The sequence below is a fragment of the Octopus bimaculoides genome, chromosome 6 (genome assembly GCF_046866305.1).
Source record: "Octopus bimaculoides isolate indiv1 chromosome 6, ASM4686630v1, whole genome shotgun sequence".
NCBI lineage: Eukaryota > Metazoa > Mollusca > Cephalopoda > Octopoda > Octopodidae > Octopus > Octopus bimaculoides.
Window position 1 is genome coordinate 41,692,588 of NC_142933.1, and position 20,894 is coordinate 41,713,481.

Sequence of the window (20,894 nt, forward strand, 5' to 3'; positions counted from 1 at the left end):
GTGTCAGTTATACACAATATCATCATCATCATTTAACGTCCGCTTTCCATGCTAGCATGGGTTGGATGATTTGACTGGGGACTGGTGAAGCGGATGGCTACACCAGACTCCAATCTGATTTGGCAGAGTTTCTACAGCTGGATGCCCTTCCTAACGCCAACCACTCCGAGAGTGTAGTGGGTGCTTTTTATGTGCCACTGGCACGAGGGCCAGTCTGGCAGTACTGGCAATGGCCACGCTCAAATGGTGTTTTTTATGTGCCACCTGCACATAGGAAAAAAGGAATTTAAATTTGTACTGTATTCTGTCTTTTACAATACATACTATAATTAACTTTCCAGCCATTCTCGGCAAATGTAATGGTTTAATTTCATAGTATTTCTCTTAGCTTGTGGTATCAGAAGGAGAGAGGCAAATGTATGTCCTCCTGGGATTAAAATTGCAGTATTCTCTGTTCTTAAGAACACCCGCTTTTAAATGGCAATAAACATTACTTCTCAGTATAACTACTGCTTCCGTCTCTAATATAGATTTTCTTAACAAACTAGTTTGCTATTTGTATACTTATTTTCCTCAAATTTTCATTTTAGAATGTCTGTCCAGAGGAACGAGCATCCTTTTTGTCTAATATTTCCTTCTGGTGGGTAACACCGTAAGTATTTTTTACTTATACCAAAGATCTAACTCTCATTTAATGACTTCTAAGATAAATACTAAAGATTCTCTCTTCAGATTTTAACAATTCAAATCTCTGTTAGGAATCCTCTCAGCTGCTTCAGCTATTACTCATCCTTGTCAAACACAAGCACTTTTACCATGGAGCATAGAACCACTTACAGCCTTATCTTTTATCTTATTTCATCCATTAGACTGTGATCATGCCAGGGCACCACTTTGAGGAATTATAGTCAAACTAATTGATCCCAGTACTTACTTTATTTTTAAGTCTGGTACTTATTCTATCAGCCTCTTTTGCTGAACTGCTAAGTTACAGGGATATAAACATGCCAACAATAGTCATCAAGCAGTGGGGCTGGGGGAAAACACACACACACACACACACACACATATATGACAGGCTTCTTTCAGTTTCTATCTACCGAATCTACTCACAAGGCTTTGGTCAGCCCAAAGCTATAGTAGAAGTCACTTGGCCAAGGTGCCATGCAGTGAGACTGGACCCGGATCCATGAGGTTGCAAAGCAAATTTCTTACCACTCAGCCACACCTGCATCTTACTTAAGTCTTTTTCTAAGTAGCAATAATTATCTCTTACTCTTGAGTTATATTGTTGCTGAGGAGGTTCTAATGTGTTAAAGTGTCTTAGAACACAAAATGCTCTCTTATAAGAATTCCACTGACAACAAAATGGACTAAATGAGTGGTAGATTACACAAAGGATCTTGAGCAATAATGACAGTAAGGTTGTGACAATTAAAGATAAATGAACTGAATGTCTTTCATGATATATTCAATGTAAACTTCAATGGGAAATTAAGTTATAAAGTGTATTCAGAAAGGATTTTTTTTAATAAGTTCCCAAGTTCTGTAATTTATTCCCCACAGGCATGAATAAGTATAAGATGTATGTATGTAAGGATAAAAGGAACTTCAGAGCATTGTGCCTCAATTAATAACTAATGTCTCAAACTGAAGAACTTACTAACTGAATATAATTGTTTTAACACCAGATTATGTTATGAAGTAATATTTACTAATCATTTGTTTTACAGAATACTGGTAAAAGGTTACCGTAAAAGTCTCGAATTCAAGGACTTGTGGACATTAAATTCTTACTTAACCTCTAAAGAAATTGTTGTATATTTCAACAAATATTGGCAAAATGAATCAAAAAAGCATCTAAAGTAAGTGACTATTTCCTTGGGTATTTGTATCATGCATCATAGGTTAAAGTTGTCAGTTGGCACTAGCTTTGCAATGTAATAGTATTCAGTACTCATTTTCTTTTAGATCTACAAGGAGCAGTGTATTATGTAAGTTCATGACAATCTGTCTCAGAGCTTAGTAATATTAGTACTGTTAGCACAAATTTTGAAGAGCTTAAAATTAAACATGGGTTGGCAAGAAATTTGCCTTGTACAGAGTAGTATACTCTGATTTTAGGACTACACTGATTGTTATGATAGTTTCAGAGAGAGAGAGAGAGAGAGTACAAATAACTGGAAATAGAATGTATTTCACAGAGTTTTCAATGAGATAAAGTTTAACTTGTGAAACAGATTTGTTGTATCTAAGTCTTCTTAAATAAATTCACATTCATATATGTGTTTATGTGTTTTGGGAGCAAATGCCATAGCCTTTGCAAGCGTACCAGAGGAAATTCCAGAAAGATCACAGTTCTGAGTAACAAGTTTTGGGAAAAGTGCTTAGGCAAGATATGTGAATAATTTAGGTTTATTTTATAAAATGTTGACTTTTACTTTATAATATTAAGATGACATTAAATTAGATTGGAGCCTGGTGTAGCCATCCGGTTGCACCAGTCCTCAGTCAAATCGTCCAACCCATGTTAGCATGGAAAGCGGACGTTAAACGATGATGATGATGATGATGACAGAATAGTATAAAGGATATGAAAGATATGGTGAGTGTATGCAGCTAGCCAGAGAAACAGAGACCAGTGTAGTGATAATGTTTTACTTTGGATGTTTTTAAACTTGCTGGAACCCATCTCTCTCCATGTCTGACCACAGCTGATTTCTTTCAGTGAGAGAGAGATGGAGAAGAATCAACATCTGGACTGGACTGGTAGTTTTAATTCAGAATGGAGAGGGCAGGAACAAATATTTTATTTGATACTCCAATGATTCTACCAACTTGTCACATTCTAGTAGCAATACAAGAGGCAAAGAGAACAAATAACACTTCTGTAAGCTATTTCTTTTCCTTGTATTGTGTTGGGAGGCGGGTGGGATTTGCTAAGCAGTTAAATGGCCTTCTCTCAAATGTGTTCAGTGATATTAGTTTCATCATCATCATTTGATATATGTTTCTCATGCTGACATGGTAGGATGGTTTGACAGGGAACTAATGAGCTGTAGGGCTGCATCAAACTCAAATTTTAACTTGCATATGTATAGCATCAGCTTATGTGTTGTGATTGAGGTTTTGTGCTGTTCAAATATACAAAGTTATATCCTCTATGGGAAGATTCTTGGATATGTCTGTCAGGAGGTGTTTAGTTTGTATGGATGACAGCTGTGTGCAGAAGGTTAATGATGAGTGAAACATAGCGTCTCAAGTAGGGCTTTAATGTACAGAAAGAAGTGTGGAAAACATTATTGAATCTTAAGGATACATCCTGAGTTAATAGAATAGGAGTTAGAGGGTGCTCTGTTGGCAAATGCTACAATAGTTCAATCTTACAAGAAATTCCTGATCCAAGCTATGAGACATAGAATATGGACAGGCAGCTTAGCTAGGAGTTTCTCATACCAAATACATTTTAAGGTTTTATGCATGTAATTGTAACCACTGGATTTGTTTCAATCAATTACAGAAACAAGAGTGCATATAATTTTTGACTTACCATCATATAAAATATTTGGTTTGTAATATAAACAACATAAATATGTATGCATTATCAAGTGAAGTTCTCCTTTAAGATATTACATATAATCTTTTATTACTGACTTAAGTTAGTGATATACTACTTATTAGGACAATAGCATCAATGAATGGATTATAATTTGGAAGTATGGAGATGTTAAACCATTTATCTGTTTATTTTGAGTAATTTCTATTTAAATAAGTTGTTGATTTTTTGCTTCTGATTTTCATATTTCCAGGATTCATAATGAGGAGCACCTTTTAAAGAAGAACACAGATGACATCAAGGTTATTGGTGGGAAAAAACCCAGCCTTGTAAAATGCTTATTAAGAGCATTTGGGGATAAAGTACTTTTAGCTGTATTTTTCAAGTTGATTCATGACGTATTGCTATTTGTCAGTCCCATGCTCTTGAAGTAAGTATGTATATGTGTGCATGTTGCCTTTTCCAGATATATTTCAATTTTATGTAAATTTTTAATTCTTCTCTTAAATTTGTAATGCACTGGGATTGGGATTTTTTTTCCAGAATAATTGCATAATTTATAGTTACCAAGCACAGTTATAGCTGTGTAGTTGAGAAGCTTGTTGGGTTCCAGTCCCACTGGGCAAGTGTCTTCAACTATAGCCCCAGGCTGACCAAAGCCTTGTGAGTGGATTTGGTAGATAGAAACTGAAAGAAACCTACTCTGTCATATATATATATATATATTTGTGTGTGTGTGTCTGTCTGTTTGTGTTATATTTATCTCCCACCACTGTTTGGCAACTGGTGTTAGTTTGTTTACATCCCCATAACTTAGCAGTTTAGGAAAAGAAACCAACAGAATAATTGTCAGGCTTAAAAAATAAATACTGGAGTTGATTTGTTCAACTAAACTCTTCAAGGCAGTGCCCCAATTGGCCACAGTCCAGTGACTGAAAAAAGTGAAAGATAAAAGATAACTGCAAACTACCAAAATACTATATCAAATATGTATTCAAATCAAAACCATTTCTTTTGATTGATCAAGTGTTTATTTTATCAATACAGGATGAATATAAGGTTCAGTTGACCTGCACAAGATTTGAACCACAGAACTATAAGCTCAAAAATTGCTATCTTACTTAGCTTGTATGAAAAATAAGTGCCACAACAGCTATACCTATTCAGCTATTTCTCCATATTTATGTTTCTGCAAACAAAGAAATATAACAATAATTGAATGCATTTATAACCTTAAAAATCACTTGATTCTATGGTGACGTTTAGACTTTTACAACAATATATTGTCAGTTAAACATGTGGTTGATGGATGTGCGTAGAAAGCTGTGATCAATTTAATATTTCTATGTAAACCTTTCTCACTCATGTTTATATATCTGTCAATCCTATATTTTGTTGAATCTTCTGTGGTATGTGGGCAGAATTTCACTTTATGATCAAAGTGCAATCAATCACCTAATTTCTAGGACTTTGCACTACATGGTAATTTTATGATTTCAAGTGTAATTCAACACCAACATAACTAGTCTCTGATAATATTCCACATTAGCTTGATAATGTTTATAATGAACTGAACTCTGTATCCTTAACTTTGTTTTCCCAACATTATTCCCAAGTTATCATCATCATCATCATAATCATTATTTAATGTTTGTTTTCCATACTGACATGGGTTGGACAGTTTGATGAGCTGGCAAGCCAGAGGACTGTGCCAAGCTTTGTTGTCTATTTTGGTACAGTTTCTGTGGCTAAATACCCTTCCTAATGCCAACTACTTTACAGAGTATACCAGGTACTTTTTATGTGGCACCAATACCAGCAGGGTCACCAAGCTACTTGCAAGACAAAGTCCCCTTGACTGTGTGGTGCCTTGGGCCAGTGTCTCCTACCATAGCCTTGCAAATAGATTTGATACATGGAAACTGAAAGAAGCTTGTGTGTGTGTGTGTATATATATATGCGTGTGTGTATATATATATGCGTGTGTGTCTGTGTTTGTCCCCCCAACATTGCTTGACAACCGATACTGGTGTATTTACATCCCCGTAACATAGTGGTTCAGCAAAAGTGACCGATAGAATAAGTACTAGGCTTACAAAGAATAAGTCCTGGGGTTGATTTGCTCAACTAATGGCAGTGCTCCAGCATGCTGCAGTCAAATGAATGAAACAGGTAAAAGAATATATATATATATATATATATATAGAGAGAGAGAGAGAGAGAGATACACACACAATATGCATAAAATAATGTCATTTAATGCGTGTGTGATTACACTAATACATACATACATACATACATACATAAATATAAAATATATAAATGCAGGCTTCCGTGCAGTTTCTGTCTAACAATTTTCACTCATAAGGTATTGTTTGGCCCAAGACTTTTATAAAAGACAATTGCCCAAGATACCATGCAGTGGTATCATTATTATTTAGTGGTATCATCATTATTTAGCATCCACCTTCCATGTTGACATGGGTAGGATGGTTTGGCAAGAGCCTGCCAGGCAGAAGTCTACACCAGACTTCTGTGTCTGTTTTGGCAGGATTTTTACAGCTGGATGCCCTTCCTAACACCAACCACTCAGCAGAGTGGACTTAGTGTTTTTTACATTATGCAAGCACAGGCGAGGTCAGTTTTGGCAAGGTTTTTTACACTAGGATGTACTTCCAAATACCAACCACTTTACAATGTGGACTGGGTGCTTTTAAGTAGCACCTGCACTGACAGGGTCACCAAATACTTGCAAGACAAAAAAAAGAAAACACTTATGAGAGGGGCGGGGATATTGGAGGAGGTACTCTTGTGTCAGATGATGAAAGGTTATAGTGAGGCAGAGAGACAGAATCAAGTGTCTTGCTATAGAGGAGGTACAAGGTTACCCAGCTGAAGAGAGAGAGAGAGAGAGAGAGAGAGAGAGAGAGATCACGAATGAAGACAGAAACAGGTGCGTTGCAGCAAAGGAAATACATGGTTACCCAACCTGAGGGAAATGCAGGAAGAGAAAGAGAATGGGAAACAGTAGGATAGAGATGGTGGCAAAGTGCCGGGCATGCTCACAAGAGACAGTGATCAGAATATAAATGGGATGGTTGAGTAAAGGAAGAGAGATCAGGATATTGTGAAGGAAGCGTGATTAAAGAGTGTAGATCAGGGAGTGAGTGGTGCAAACCTGGGTAGATATATATATATATATATATATATATAGTCGTGGGGGGGGGGGGGCTAATTATATATTACTCATGTCAGCTTGTACATTTTTTCTTTTCCTATTTTTCTTTGTTTTATCTTATCTTCTAATTTTAGATTGTTGATTCAATTCATCACTGAGAAAAGTGTATTCATGTGGCAAGGATTTTTATATGCATCGCTCTTATTAATTTCTGCAACCTTACAATCAATAGTTTTGCATCAATACTTCCACAACTGCCTCATAGTTGGCATGGAGCTAAGAACCACTATTACTTCTGCTGTTTATTGCAAGGCAAGTGAATTATTATCCATGTATCCTTTTTTTCCTTTTACTTCTTTCAACCAGAAGTTGTAACCATGCTGGGATACTACCTACATATATTGAAATGTTTAAGAGGTTTCTCATGAGTAAATTTATATTAAAAGCAAAAAGAAGAAAATGCTTTGAGAAATTTATCATGGATGTAAGAAAGAAAATATTTACAAAGGAGTGCTGAAAAGTTCCTGGCTTTAAGGCTTTAAGAAAAACTGAAAGACCACTGCAATAAGTGTGTGAATCTGAGAGGAGAATATCATCATCATCATCGTTTAACGTCCGCTTTCCATGCTAGCATGGGCTGGACGATTTGACTGAGGACTGGTGCAACCGGATGGCTACACCAGGCTCCAATCTAATTTGGCAGAGTTTCTACAGCTGGATGCTCTTCCTAACGCCAACCATTCAGAGAGTGTAGTGGGTGCTTTTACGTGTCACCCGCACGAAAACGGCCACGCTCGAAATGGTGTCTTTTATGTGCCACCCGCACAAGAGCCAGTCCAGGGGCACTGGCAACGATCTCGCTCGAAAACCCTACAAGGCCAGTCAGGCGGTACTGGCAACGGTCACGCTCAGAATGGTACATCTTATGTGCCACCCGCACAAGAGCCAGTCCAGGGGCCCTGGCAACGATCTCACTTGGCTTGCCGGGTCTTCTCACGCACAGCACATTTCCAAAGGTCTCGGTCAGTAGTCATCGCCTCGGTGAGGCCCAATGTTCGAAGGTCTTGCCTCACCACCTCAGCCCAGGTCTTTCTGGGCCTACCTCTTCCACAGGTTCCCTCAACTGTTAGGGAGTGGCACTTTTTCACGAATAAAATCATAATTAACTAATCCTCCTATATTTTCTTTTATCCAAAACCAGGAACTTTTCAGTACCCTCTCATACATTTTTACCGAAATATGCAACTGGTTTCAAGTGTTTTAAGTCAGTTTAATCCTGCTGTGAGAGAAGGCAAAATAAATTAAAATAAATTAAATTAATCTTTCATATCTGTTTTGAAAGTTCACATTTTTCTTCAAAAATTCACATGATGTTGGTCTCCTTCTGGTGGCTGCTGGGTGATAATAATAGTCGTAACAGCTTTAGTAACGGCAGCAGCTGTCTTTTGTTACATACTGGCAGCATTGGTATTGAGAGCTGGCTATTAACAGTGGGAGAACTGGCTATTAGCAGTAGCAATGGACATATCAGAAGTGACTGTATCAGGTTCATTAGTAGAAGTAGCAGTTTAAGCAATAGTTGTAATAGTAGTAGTGGAAATGGTAAAAAACTGTAGATATAATGGTAGTGGTTTGTTCTTTGCCTTCAGTAGTAAGAGTAAGAGTAGTGACCATACCAGCAGTAGTGCTGTAGTATTGGAAGTTGTGGTTTCTCTCCCACAGTGTCAGTATTTGGTTATGAAAGTTGTTTCATTGTTGATGTATTGTCATTACAATATGCCATCAGCAAATTGTTATAAAAGAAGATCATAAAATACAGTTGCTTCTTACAGGTGTATGTGACAATATGTTCAATAAATTCTATTTGACGGTATACCAGTATTCTAATTTGGGATCTATGCTGAGGCATGCATTTTCTTAAGAACATCTTAGTTTGCCCTATGTAGTTTTATTACATCCTGAACATGTAATTGTATTGATCAAATTTTCAGATGCACAGATAGTTATTTTTAATTATAAAGAATTGCCTTTGTTTAAAATAGATCTCCAATCCTTCTGACAGATTTAAACATATACCACCATTGAATCTTCTGCATTTTTTTACTGTTGTTTTTGTTATTGTGTTAAGTTATACCTTTGTAGTTTTTTTCCATTGATTTGAGCTGTCTTTTGCTTTTTATGATAGTATGCTTTTGAAAGACTTGGTCATTATGTTTTGAAATATGATGCTGTAGGCTTTGCTTTTAGGATTGCAGGTGGAAATATGAGGTAAAATTTTTAATTCTTTGGTGGCAGGAAGGGCATTTAGCCATAGGAACCAAGCCAAGAGACTATTGTACCTGGTGCAAACCCTGCCTTACCAGTTCCCCTCAAGCCATCCAACCTATGCCAGTATGGAAAATGGACATGAAATGATGATGATGATGATATTTTAATTTCTTTGTTTTGTTAGGATGTTGTTTGTTGTGGCTCATTTTATTCCATTATCATTTAAGTGGATAATTATTGTCTAAATGTGTACCCTTAAGTACTTGAAGTTTTACATCTGGTTGTTTTCATTGGATACAATTGTGCAGACCGATTTGGCTAGGTTATAAATAACATTTACTCAGGTGTGCCTTGGATGGCACAGGTGGAAAACTATTGTTTATAGAATATGGCTCTCTTTATTTGGTTGTTGAATTCTTTTATTAGGATGTCTGTATCTTGACTATATTCCATGGTAAATTGAGTATCTTTCTTAATTTTGAATTCTTTTAATTTCTCTATACTTTCATTCCACAGAAGCGTGATTAAAGAGTGTAGATCAGGGAGTGAGTGGTGCAAACCTGGGTAGATATATATATATATATATATATATATATATATATATATATATATATAGTCGTGGGGGGGGGGGCTAATTATATATTACTCATGTCAGCTTGTACATTTTTTCTTTTCCTATTTTTCTTTGTTTTATCTTATCTTCTAATTTTAGATTGTTGATTCAATTCATCACTGAGAAAAGTGTATTCATTGTTGAGGTATCTTTTCTAGTTTTCTTCTCCCAGCCATTCTCATTTTGTTCTGCCTACCAACTGAGTTTGGTAATTAATAGTTGATTAAATTACTATTTTCTTTTAAAGATTTGACATTCTAAGGTGATTATGTAATCATCTATGTAACGATTGTTGCATAACATACCAGTACACATTAGTAAAACACCTGTAAAAGTTATATAATTTATGAGTTTAAACAAAGTGGCTTCACCACCTCATCCCAGGTCTTCCTGGGTCTACCTCTTCCACAGGTTCCCTCAACTGCTAAGATGTGGCACTTTTTCACACAGCTATCCTCATCCATTCTTGCCACATGACCATACCAGCACAATCGTCTCTCTTGCACACCACAACTGATGCTTCTTAGGTCTAACTTTTCTCTCAAGGTACTTACACTCTGTCGAGTATGCACACTTACATTACACATCCATCGAAGCATACTGGCTTCGTTTCTTGCAAGCTTACGCATGTTCTCAGCAGTCACGGCCCATGTTTCACTGCCATGTAGCATGGCTGTTCGTACACATGCGTCATACAGTCTACCTTTTACTCTGAGTGAGAGGTCCTTTGTTACCAGCAGGGGTAAGAGCTCTCTGAACTTTGCCCAGGCTATTCTTATTCTAGCAGCTACACTTTCAGTGCACCCTCCCCCGCTACAAACTTGGTCACCTAGGTAGCGGAAGCTATCAACTACTTCTAGTTTTTCACCCTGGAGTGTGGTAAAGGTTGTTTTCTGCACATTCTCAGTGTTTATTGCTCCTGAGCATCTGCCACATACAAAAACTAGCTTGCTAGTTAGCCGTCCTTTGATATTGCTGCACCTATTATGTGTCCATAGCTTACACTGGGTACATCTTATGGAGTTTCTACCTACGCCTTTTCTACAGGGCCATCTACCTGAAGGGGTTTGTGTTTTGTCTACCTTCCTACTTATTAGGACTTTGGTTTTAGCTAGGTTTACTCTAAGGCCCTTCGATTCTAGTCCCTGCTTCCACACTTGAAACTTCTCCTCTAGTTCTGATAGTGACTCAGCAATTAGGGCAAGGTCATCAGCATAAAGGATCTCCCAGAGGCATCCCGTCTGGAATTCCTCTGTTATTGCCTGGAGGACTATGATAAATAGGAGGGGGATGAGGACTGAACCTTGGTGGACCTCTACCTCTACCCGGAATTCTTCACTGTACTCATTGCCAACCCTCACCTTACTGACAGCGTCCCTGTACATGGCTTGCACAGCTCTCACTAACCACTCATCTATCCCTAGTTTCCTCATTGACCACCAGATAAGGGAGCGGGGAACCCTGTCAAAGGCTTTCTCCATGTCAACGAAAGCCAGGTACAGAGGTTTATCTTTGGCTAGGTATTTCTTCTGCAGTTATCTTACCAGAAATATAGCATCAGTGGTGCTTTTTCCTGGCACAAACCCAAACTGCATCTCATCTAAACTGACTCTCTCCCTAATTAGTTGGGCTATGACCCTCTCTGTGACTTTCATTACCTGATCCTATATAATACATATAGGAGTGGCTGTGTGGTAAGTAGCTTGCTTTCCAACCACATGGCTCCAGGTTCAGTCCCACTGCATGGCACCTTGGACAAGTGTCTTCTACTATAGCCTCGGGCCGACCAAAGCCTTGTGAGTGAATTTAGTAGACGGAAACTGAAAGAAGCCCGTCGTATATCATCATCATCATCATCATCATCGTTTAACGTCCGCTTTCCATGCTAGCATGGGTTGGACGATTTGACTGAGGACTGGTGAAACCAGATGGCTACACCAGGCTCCAATCTGATTTGGCAGAGTTTCTACAGCTGGATGCCCTTCCTAATGCCAACCACTCAGAGAGTGTAGTGGGTGCTTTTACGTGTCACCTGCACGAAGGCCAGTCAGGCGGTACTGGCAACGATGTATATATATATATATATATATATATGTGTATGTATGTATGTATGTGTGTGTCTGTGTTTGTCCCCCCAACATCGCTTGACAACCAATGCTGGTGTATTTACGTCCCCGTAACTTAGCGGTTTGGCAAAGAGAACGATAGAATAAGTACTAGGCTTCCAAAGAATAAGTCCTGGGGTCAATTTGCTCGACTAAAGGCGGTGCTCCAGCATGGCCGCAGTCAAATGACTGAAACAAGTAAAAGAGTATATATAATACATATAAAATATATATATATATATATATATATATATATATATATATATATACATATATATATATATATATATATATATACATATATATATATATATATATATATATATATATATATATATATATATATATATATATACATATATATATATACTAGCAGAGACACCCAGCATTGCTCGGGATTAAAATGGCATAGTTTGTATATAATATATTACAGTTATGCTGAAACAAGTGATATGGGAAAGTGCAGCATTGACAACAAAACATTTGTGGAGTAAATGATGGGCTAATTTGACTAAGCAGCAAGCTATGTGTCTATTTGGAGTATTTCAGGCCCTAACCTGTGGGGGTTATGTGATTTTTGAATACGCCGAAAAGCTGGCTGTGGATATACTCTCTTTTGCAGCAGTCGGCTCTGTATCTAACATGACCCATGATCTGAGATGTTGACACCTCCTTCGGGTTTGTTGCCCTACATCACTCATAAAGTAAATTTGGAGGAACTGTGTTTGTTCATTTGTGGATAACAGAGAACCAATGAGGTGATAGACTTGCCCTTGAACTTTGATGCCGTCGTAAATTCATGTTTATCTATCTTCTTAGATGCGCCAAATGATGTCATTTGCAGAGTTGTATTGTCTGATATTGTTCAGAAAATCCTTTGACTGGATGGAAATGCCTTCTAGAAGATCCATAAGAGGTTGAGAAGGAGCTGGTAGTGCTGGCAATGTTACCTGACTGCCTGCGCAGCACATACCATTTGTTTCATTTAAAAATTTTAAAACTCTACAGAAAAGACAATTTATGTTTAGCTTGCCAATTTGGACAGAGTTATTATTTTTATAAGAATGGGATGGATCATATCTGAAAACAGCTTCAGGAGTTGTACGAATTTGTATGTAGTCTGTTTCTGAGAGCTATTCTATTAGACCTCTGTCTAATCATTAAAACATTGATTTAATGATCCAGCATTAAGTGCTGCAACATGCATTTGCTGATCTTGAGAAAATCTCATCTAGCTTCTTTCTTGAGACTCCTGCTTTCGGTTTTCTACACTCCTCCTTGCTTTATACTTATTTCTAGAGAGATTACATCTTTTCTTTGGTGGCATATTTTTCTCAATATTGTAAACAAAAAAATATGAACATAGAAAGAAATTATACATTAATCCCTATTTTTGAAAGCAGTTGTATCCATAAAAATTTTATTTGAAGAGAGCAGAAATTGAAAGAAGAGAAAGTGTAAAGAACAGAGAAAGAAAGTGAAAGATGTATGTACGTCTATATGAAAAAATGGACGTGTGTGTGTGCGTGCTTGCACATGTGAGAGAGAGAGTGAGTGAGTGAAGGTGTGTGCCGTGATGATTGATGTCTTTTAAGGTACACACACGTATAGAAAATGTGACGTCACCATATAAAATTTTTACAATAGTTGATTTATGGAAAAGATTATGTTAAATTTTTGAAATGCAAATATGTGAATGAAAATTAAGTTTAATTTGTAGCCAAAATAGTACCGTATCTTTTGATATCATCATCATCGTTTAACGTCCGCTTTCCATGCTAGCATGGGTTGGACGATTTGACTGAGGACTGGTGAAACCGGATGGCAACACCAGGCTCCAGTCTGATTTGGCAGAGTTTCTACAGCTGGATGCCCTTCCTAACGCCAACCACTCAGAGAGTGTAGTGGGTGCTTTTACGTGTCACCCGCACGAAAACGGCCACGCTCGAAATGGTGTCTTTTATGTGCCACCCGCACAAGCCAGTCCAGGGGCACTGGCAACGATCTCGCTCGAAAATCCTGATCGTTGCCAGTGCCCCTGGACTGGCTTGTGCGGGTGGCACATAAAAGACACCATTTCGAGCGTGGCCGTTTTCGTGCGGGTGACACGTCTGAGTGGTTGGCGTTAGGAAGGGCATCCAGCTGTAGAAACTCTGCCAAATCAGACTGGAGCCTGGTGTTGCCATCCGGTTTCACCAGTCCTCAGTCAAATCGTCCAACCCATGCTAGCATGGAAAGCGGACGTTAAACGATGATGATGATATCAAAAGATACGGTACTATTTTGGCTACAAATTAAACTTAATTTTCATTCACATATTTGCATTTCAAAAATTTAACATAATCTTTTCCATAAATCAACTATTGTAAAAATTTTATATGGTGACGTCACACATACATCAAAATCTGTAACTCAGTTTTGAAAAGCATAAGGAATATATAATATATAGGACAGTATCTCACATTACAATACAGACATAATACTGAAATAGTGTAAGAGATAACAGATTGCCCTGCTTTCTCATGTATCCATGTTTAAAATTTTAGCGCGATCGAATGAACAATACTCGAGTTATAAGTGCACAGACAGACAGAATGGATTTTATATATTAAGATAAAATATATATATATATATATATATATATATATATATATATATATATATATATATATCATTTTCTATTTATTTATAGAGCCTTACATTATCGAATTCTGCACGCAAAACTGCAACTGTTGGAGAAATAGTTAATTTGATGTCAATCGATGCCCAGAAGTTCCAAGATCTTATGACTTATGTTAACACTATCTGGTCTGGTCCTCTACAAATTATGATTGCTCTTTACTTCCTCTGGCTTACCTTAGGACCATCCATATTTGTTGGAGTTGGCATTTTAATATTTTTTATTGCAATGAACATGTTTATCTTAAATGCAAAGAGTGTGTTACAGGTGAGCCTTCTTTTATTTAACTTTTTATATATTTTTTAAAGTTTTGGTTAAATTAAATTTTTTTTTTTTTTTTCTATATCTAGAAGATATTTTAGAAGCAATATTTTAATTTTCTGGGCAGACCTTTCGAAGAAGAGATAAACTACATATATGCTTAACTCAGTGAGGTTCTTCCTTACTTTATTTAAGCCATTCACTCTCTATGAAGCATAGGCTATTGACAACTTTCTCCCATTATGTTCTCAACTCTTGACTGTCTTTTCTGCTTCTCTCCAGTTGGATCCTTGCTTTTCCAGCTAAGCCTCAGTGTCTTGCCACCAGCTGTCTTTAGGACATCCTCTCGTCTACCTCCAGTGAGGGTTACAGGTCAAGATTTGTCATGTTTCCCTGAGGAAAAGCCTTCCTCTCCTAGTTCATGTTGGTTTTGAGTTGTCATTGATGCTTCTGTAACTTTGCCTCTTCTAGGTAGGAATGTTGGCCCAATGTGAATCCATTTATACTTCTGGGAAGAAGTGGTCCATATTAGTCTGGCCTCTACCCTTTGACTTTTCCAATATGGAAGGCCCTACCAAGAGCCTGCGCTCTGCTAGCATAGCTCTCAGAGTCATTGTGGTACACAACTCTCCACACCACAAAAAGGACTGGATTTTGTGGTGGGAAGTCTTTCATGATTTAAGGATGTATCATTTAATTTATGCTATTGTTTACTATATGAATGTCACAAATATCACAAGCCAGTAAGGGAGCTCAAATTATTAGAAATAACAGCCAAACCGTTTTCAAACCACCCTTTTAAAAGAAGACATTAGAAAATGTAGATCCAGAGTACACTATACTTGTTAGTAGGATAGGATGGTCATGGATGAAACACCTTTAGTCAATCATCTGACTTCAGTTTAAACAACATAAACACATTCTATCTTCTATATTTTCCCTAGGTTCTTTAAAAGAGTTGAAAGAAACCAAGGTTTTATTTTTTTTTTTTTTATTTATTGCTTTTTTTGCTATTTAATTTCATAAACATTGTCATCTGATAAATAACTTAATGCTGCTTGTGAACCATGAGTAGATTTCTTCTGTTGCAGTTTCTGTAATCACCTCAATGTTTACAAGGATAGGTGATTAGCCTTCCACCCAACTCCTAATCCTGATGGACCAGGCCATTTTATTGTGACATGTGCTCACTATTTCAATGACTAGAGGACTAATGAATCTGGACCTCTGGTGGTGTGAAACCCTACCTGCTCTGATGAGTCTGTTGCCATATGGTCTATGACTGCTTATTTGCCAAGTGGCCCCGTTATAGGTCCCACCTTATTTTGCAACTACCCACATACTTGTGGCCCATCCCATATAGGACTAAGTAGGGTTCATTAGAACATTAGCCATCATAGTGAATGATATATTTCCAGTTTGTAAATCTGTTTTTATTTTCCTTATTGATGATAAACACTGAACAACACGCAAGTATCACAAGTTCCTATTTCTACTTAAATAAAAATAAAATAACATTATTATTAGATTTAATCCTAAATGTTATGTAAGAAAGTCACTTTCCATCTACTGATGAAATAAACTAAAATTGAGTTTGTTAATTTTTTTTCTTAGATGAAGCAAATGAAATTAAAAGATTCCAGGATTAAAGTGATGAATGAAATACTCAACGGTATAAAGGTAACAGGAGACTGTTGTTCTGTGTCATTTTAAAGAGAACTTAATTACTCACTTACCTTACTCCTAACTCAAAGAAAATTTTCACTATTTTATCAATATGTATAATGTAAATATATATAGCAATTTGGTGTAAGCATATTACTTCGTGGAAATTGAAAAAAAAAATAAAATACAGGTAAGATTGTTCTGCAAATTTTGATTGATTACATATGAATTTTTGCAAAATGTATTTTTATGTGCTGAATGTTACTATGTCTGATGCCATAAATCAAATGAAATTAATCATTCCCACATAAGAAAAAGCAATTCCACCATACAATTTTTTCCTTTACAGTTTCAAGTTTTCAAGTGTTGTGTCTTTATATCTTGTTTTTGCTGTGAGTGTGTGTACCTGTGTACACACACACACACACATACTATAAAAGCAAGAGCAGGAAGTAAGAATATGTAGAACTACACACACACATGCATCTTATCTATACTAATTCTCCTGTCTAAATGAGCTGTAACTTTATTGGTAACTTTCGTGACCTGATCCAGCAATTTGATACTCTTGCAATTGTCTCTCTTTAAAGCATCTTATTTACTCTAGTAACAGTAGACAAAACGCTGTTATATCTGTCATTGCATATGACACCTTCCTGTATAATCTAAAAGCAGTTGTTAAATGGTGGTGGTGGCAGTGGCGGCATACTTTAAATATCTCTGGTCATTCCTGATGAACCAAGGGGTTTACCTGCTGTCATATCTTTAATCGTGTCATCTATCATACTGTTGTTTACTAGAGTCACCATCTCTCTGTTAAGTCTACATTCAGAGAGACCCTCTTTCTTCTATACATTATCTACATTCAATAACTTTTCATGATATCACTTCCATGTTTCTTTCTCTTCAGAACCACTAAGTGCATAGGTGCCATTATCTATCCATACTTCTCACACACAATGTCTCTATTCTCTCTGCTTTGCAATACAAAATCTCTCATGCCTCTGATCCTCACACTGTAGAACATTGGCAAACTTCTCACTTTCTACTTCTCCCCTTGCTAAATAAACCTGTCACCTAGCTGCCTTTCTAACTACTTGATATAATTATCTGCTGCCCCTATTCTTTCAGTCTTTCCAAGCTTGTCTTCACTTTTATGGTTCTGTCTCCCTCGCTGTTCCACCACCACATCATCATTGGCCTGGCTGGAACTTTGCTCCAGCCACAGATATGATCTGTAGTCCTTAGTAGTTCATCTTCCAGAACTTCTAGTTTTGGTGTCCTATTTTTATTATATATGTTGATATTTCATTTGACTAGTATTGGATTTAAAAAAATCTTAATTGTGCATCTATTTAGCTGCAATCCAAAATGTGTGTTTAACATTTTATTACTTCCTACTCTCATAGTGTGTGTGTGTGTATAAGGGTGCACACACTCACTTTGGCAGTGAAGGCAGGATATAAATATATATTACTTGAAAACTTGAGACTTTATGAAAGGGAGAAAGAGCATTGTAGAGTTGCTCTTTTTTATCTGGATTTGATTAATTTCATTTGGTTTAAGGTGTTTATAAAAATACATTTTGCAAAAATCAGTCAATATTTGCAGGGCAATCTTACCTGTATTTTATTTTGTCTTGAATTTCTGTGAAATAACCCTCTAAAACACTTATTAGATAGCATGATCTGATAACCTACTTATGCTACAATTATCAGTTTTTCCATGGTAATTAGAATATCTCTATTAGCAACAATTTCATGAAATTAAATGATGCTATGATCATTTGACATCTGTTTTCCTTGCGGGCATGGTTTGAACAGTTCTATAGGATCTATTGAGCTAGAGGAATGTGTCCTGGTTGGCAACGAGTACAGTGAAGAGGTACGGGTCCACCAAGGTTCAGTCCTCAGCCCCCTCCTATTTATCATAGTCCTCCAGTCAATAACAGAGGAATTCAAGACAGGATGCCCCTGGGAGCTCCTCTATGCTGATGACCTTGCTCTAATTGCTGAGTCACTATCAGAACTAGAGAAGTTTCAGGTGTGGAAGCAAGGATTAGAATTGAAGGGCCTTAGAGTCAACCTAGCTAAAACCAAAGTCCTAGTAAGTAGGAAGGCAGACAAACCACAAACCCCTTCAAGTAGATGGCCCTGCTTGATCTGTAGAAAAGGCGTAGGTAGAAACTCTATAAGATGTACCCAGTGTAAGCTATGGACACATAAGAGGTGCAGCAATATCAAAGGACGGCTAACTAGCAAGATAGTTTTTGTATGTGGCAGATGCTCAGGAGCAATAAACACTGATAATGTGCAGAGAACAACTGCCACATTCCAGGGAGAAAAACTAGAAGTAGTTGATAGCTTCTGTTACCAAGGTGACCAAGTCAGTAGCAGGGGTGGGTGCTCTGAAAGTGTAGTTGCTAGAATAAGAATAGCCTGGGCAAAGTTCAGAGAGCACTTACCTCTGCTGATGACAAAAGTTGAACCTAAGAAACATCAGATGTGGTGTGCAAGAGAGACAACTGCCCTGGTATGGTCATGCGGTGCGAATGGATGAGGATAGCTGTGTGAAAAAGTGTCACACCCTAGCAGTTGAGGGAAACTGTGGAAGAGGTAGACCTAGGAAGACCTTCAAGCATTAGGCCTCACCGAGGCAATGACTAGTGACCGAGACCTTTGGAAATATGCTGTGCTTGAGAAGACCCGGCAGGCCAAGTGAGACTATAACCTGTGGCCTATGCCAGTGGTGTAACCAGCCCACTTAGGTGTACCTTTCTTTCATTGAACACTAAACTCTGCTTGCGAAGACCTTTTGAGGCAAGTGAAATCGAAATCAAATTCGATGACAGCACTGCATGACTGACATCCGTGCTAGTGGAGCGCTAAGAGCACCATCTGAGTGTGATCGTTGCCAAGGCCGCCTACTGGGCACATAAAAAGCACCATTCGAGCGTGATTGTTACGAGCGTCGCCTTACTAGCACTTGTGCCAGTGGTACATGAAAAACAGCATTTGAGCGTGGCCGGTGCCAATACTGCCTGACTGGCCCTCATGCCAGTAGCGCGTAAAAGCACTCACTACACTCTCGGAGTGGTTGGTGTTAGGAATGGATGACGATAGCTGTAGAAACTCTGCCAGATCAGATTGGAGCCTGGTGGAGCCCTCTGGCTCACCAGTCCCCAGTCAAACTGTCCGACATGGAAAGCAGACGTTAAACGATGATGATGATGTTACAGTTAGACAATTTCTAACTGCTGAATGATCTAATAATTAGTAACCTTAATTCTTTCTGCTTTTAAGTTCATTAAACTCTCTCTTTTTTTAATTTTTTTTATTTACTAACTTATTTATGTTTATTTTAAATTTAGGTTTTGAAGTTGTATGCCTGGGAGAATTCTTTCAAGGAGCAGATCATGAAAATACGAAATGATGAAATGAGAATTTTGAGAAAGCAAGCCTATCTTAATGCTTTCACTACACTAACATGGACTTGTGCACCTGTATTTGTAAGTGCTTACCTGAAGTAAAAATTATTTCCTGATTAGAATGATTAACATTAATCACTCATCCTCATCATCATCACACATCCGTTTTCCATGCTTACATGGGTTGAGATGGTTTGACAGGAGCTAGCAAGCCAGAGGACTGTACCATATTTCACCGTCTGCTTTGCCATAGTTTCTGTGGCTGAACGCCCTTCCTAATGCTAACAACTTTACAGAGCATACTGGGTGCTTTTCATGTGGCACTGGTACCGGTGAGATGTATCTTTTATCTGTTTCAGTCATTAAACTGTGACCACATGCTGTCTTGAAGAACTTGTGTTGAATGAATCAACCCCAGTACTTTCAATTTGTGCCAAAACACTAAGTTACGGGGACATAAATAAACCAACACCTGTTGTCAAGCAGTGGTGGAGGACAAACAGAAACACACACACATATATAAATACAACAGGTTTCTTTCAGTTTCCATCTACCAAATCCACTCGTAAAGTTTTGGTCTGCCTGAGGCTATAGTAGAAAACACTTGCCCAAGGTGCCACATAGTAGGACTACCACACAGTCATGCCTGCACCTTCCAAGTAATTAGAGGTTAAATTACGATGGAAGGAAATTAAACTTCATCAGCTTCTTGACTTAGGGTTGTTTTTCGTTTCTATATATATTAACCTTATTCTTTCTCTTGTATACTTCTTAATTTCTAGGTGTCACTTTTTACCTTTGTGGTGTATGTCCTCTCAGATGAGAAAAACATTCTGGATGCAGAGAAAGCTTTCGTTGCTTTATCACTTTTCCATATTTTGCGTTTTCCTTTGATGATGTTACCAAATACAATCTCCAATCTCATAGCTGTAAGTGTTTTTTTTTTTTTTTTTACCAAAACCATCTTTTTTATTTTAGTGTATCATTATTGTTACTACTGTTACCATTACAAAAATTTATATATTCATTGAACCAATGCAGATGCCTTTACACAGTTACATGAACTGCTAGAAATATCAGCTGAACTCTCAAATCATGCTCTATTATCTTATAAAATGAAGCACACATTGAACTATGTGGT

General features: G+C 37.5%; 1 protein-coding gene across 5 annotated transcripts in view; it reads left to right on the plus strand.

The window, feature by feature from the left end:
• Positions 1–20,894, plus strand: part of LOC106884337 (ATP-binding cassette sub-family C member 1) — a 100,877-nt gene that overhangs the window by 34,823 nt on the left and 45,160 nt on the right. For all 5 annotated transcript variants that reach the window (XM_089353785.1, XM_089353783.1, XM_089353784.1 and 2 more), the window contains exons 6-13: positions 591–652; positions 1,734–1,865; positions 3,810–3,986; positions 6,869–7,046; positions 14,413–14,667; positions 16,276–16,341; positions 19,697–19,834; positions 20,536–20,682. In XM_089353785.1, the coding sequence (XP_089209911.1) occupies positions 591–652; positions 1,734–1,865; positions 3,810–3,986; positions 6,869–7,046; positions 14,413–14,667; positions 16,276–16,341; positions 19,697–19,834; positions 20,536–20,682 (1,155 nt within the window). The remainder of the gene's footprint in view (positions 1–590; positions 653–1,733; positions 1,866–3,809; positions 3,987–6,868; positions 7,047–14,412; positions 14,668–16,275; positions 16,342–19,696; positions 19,835–20,535; positions 20,683–20,894) is intronic.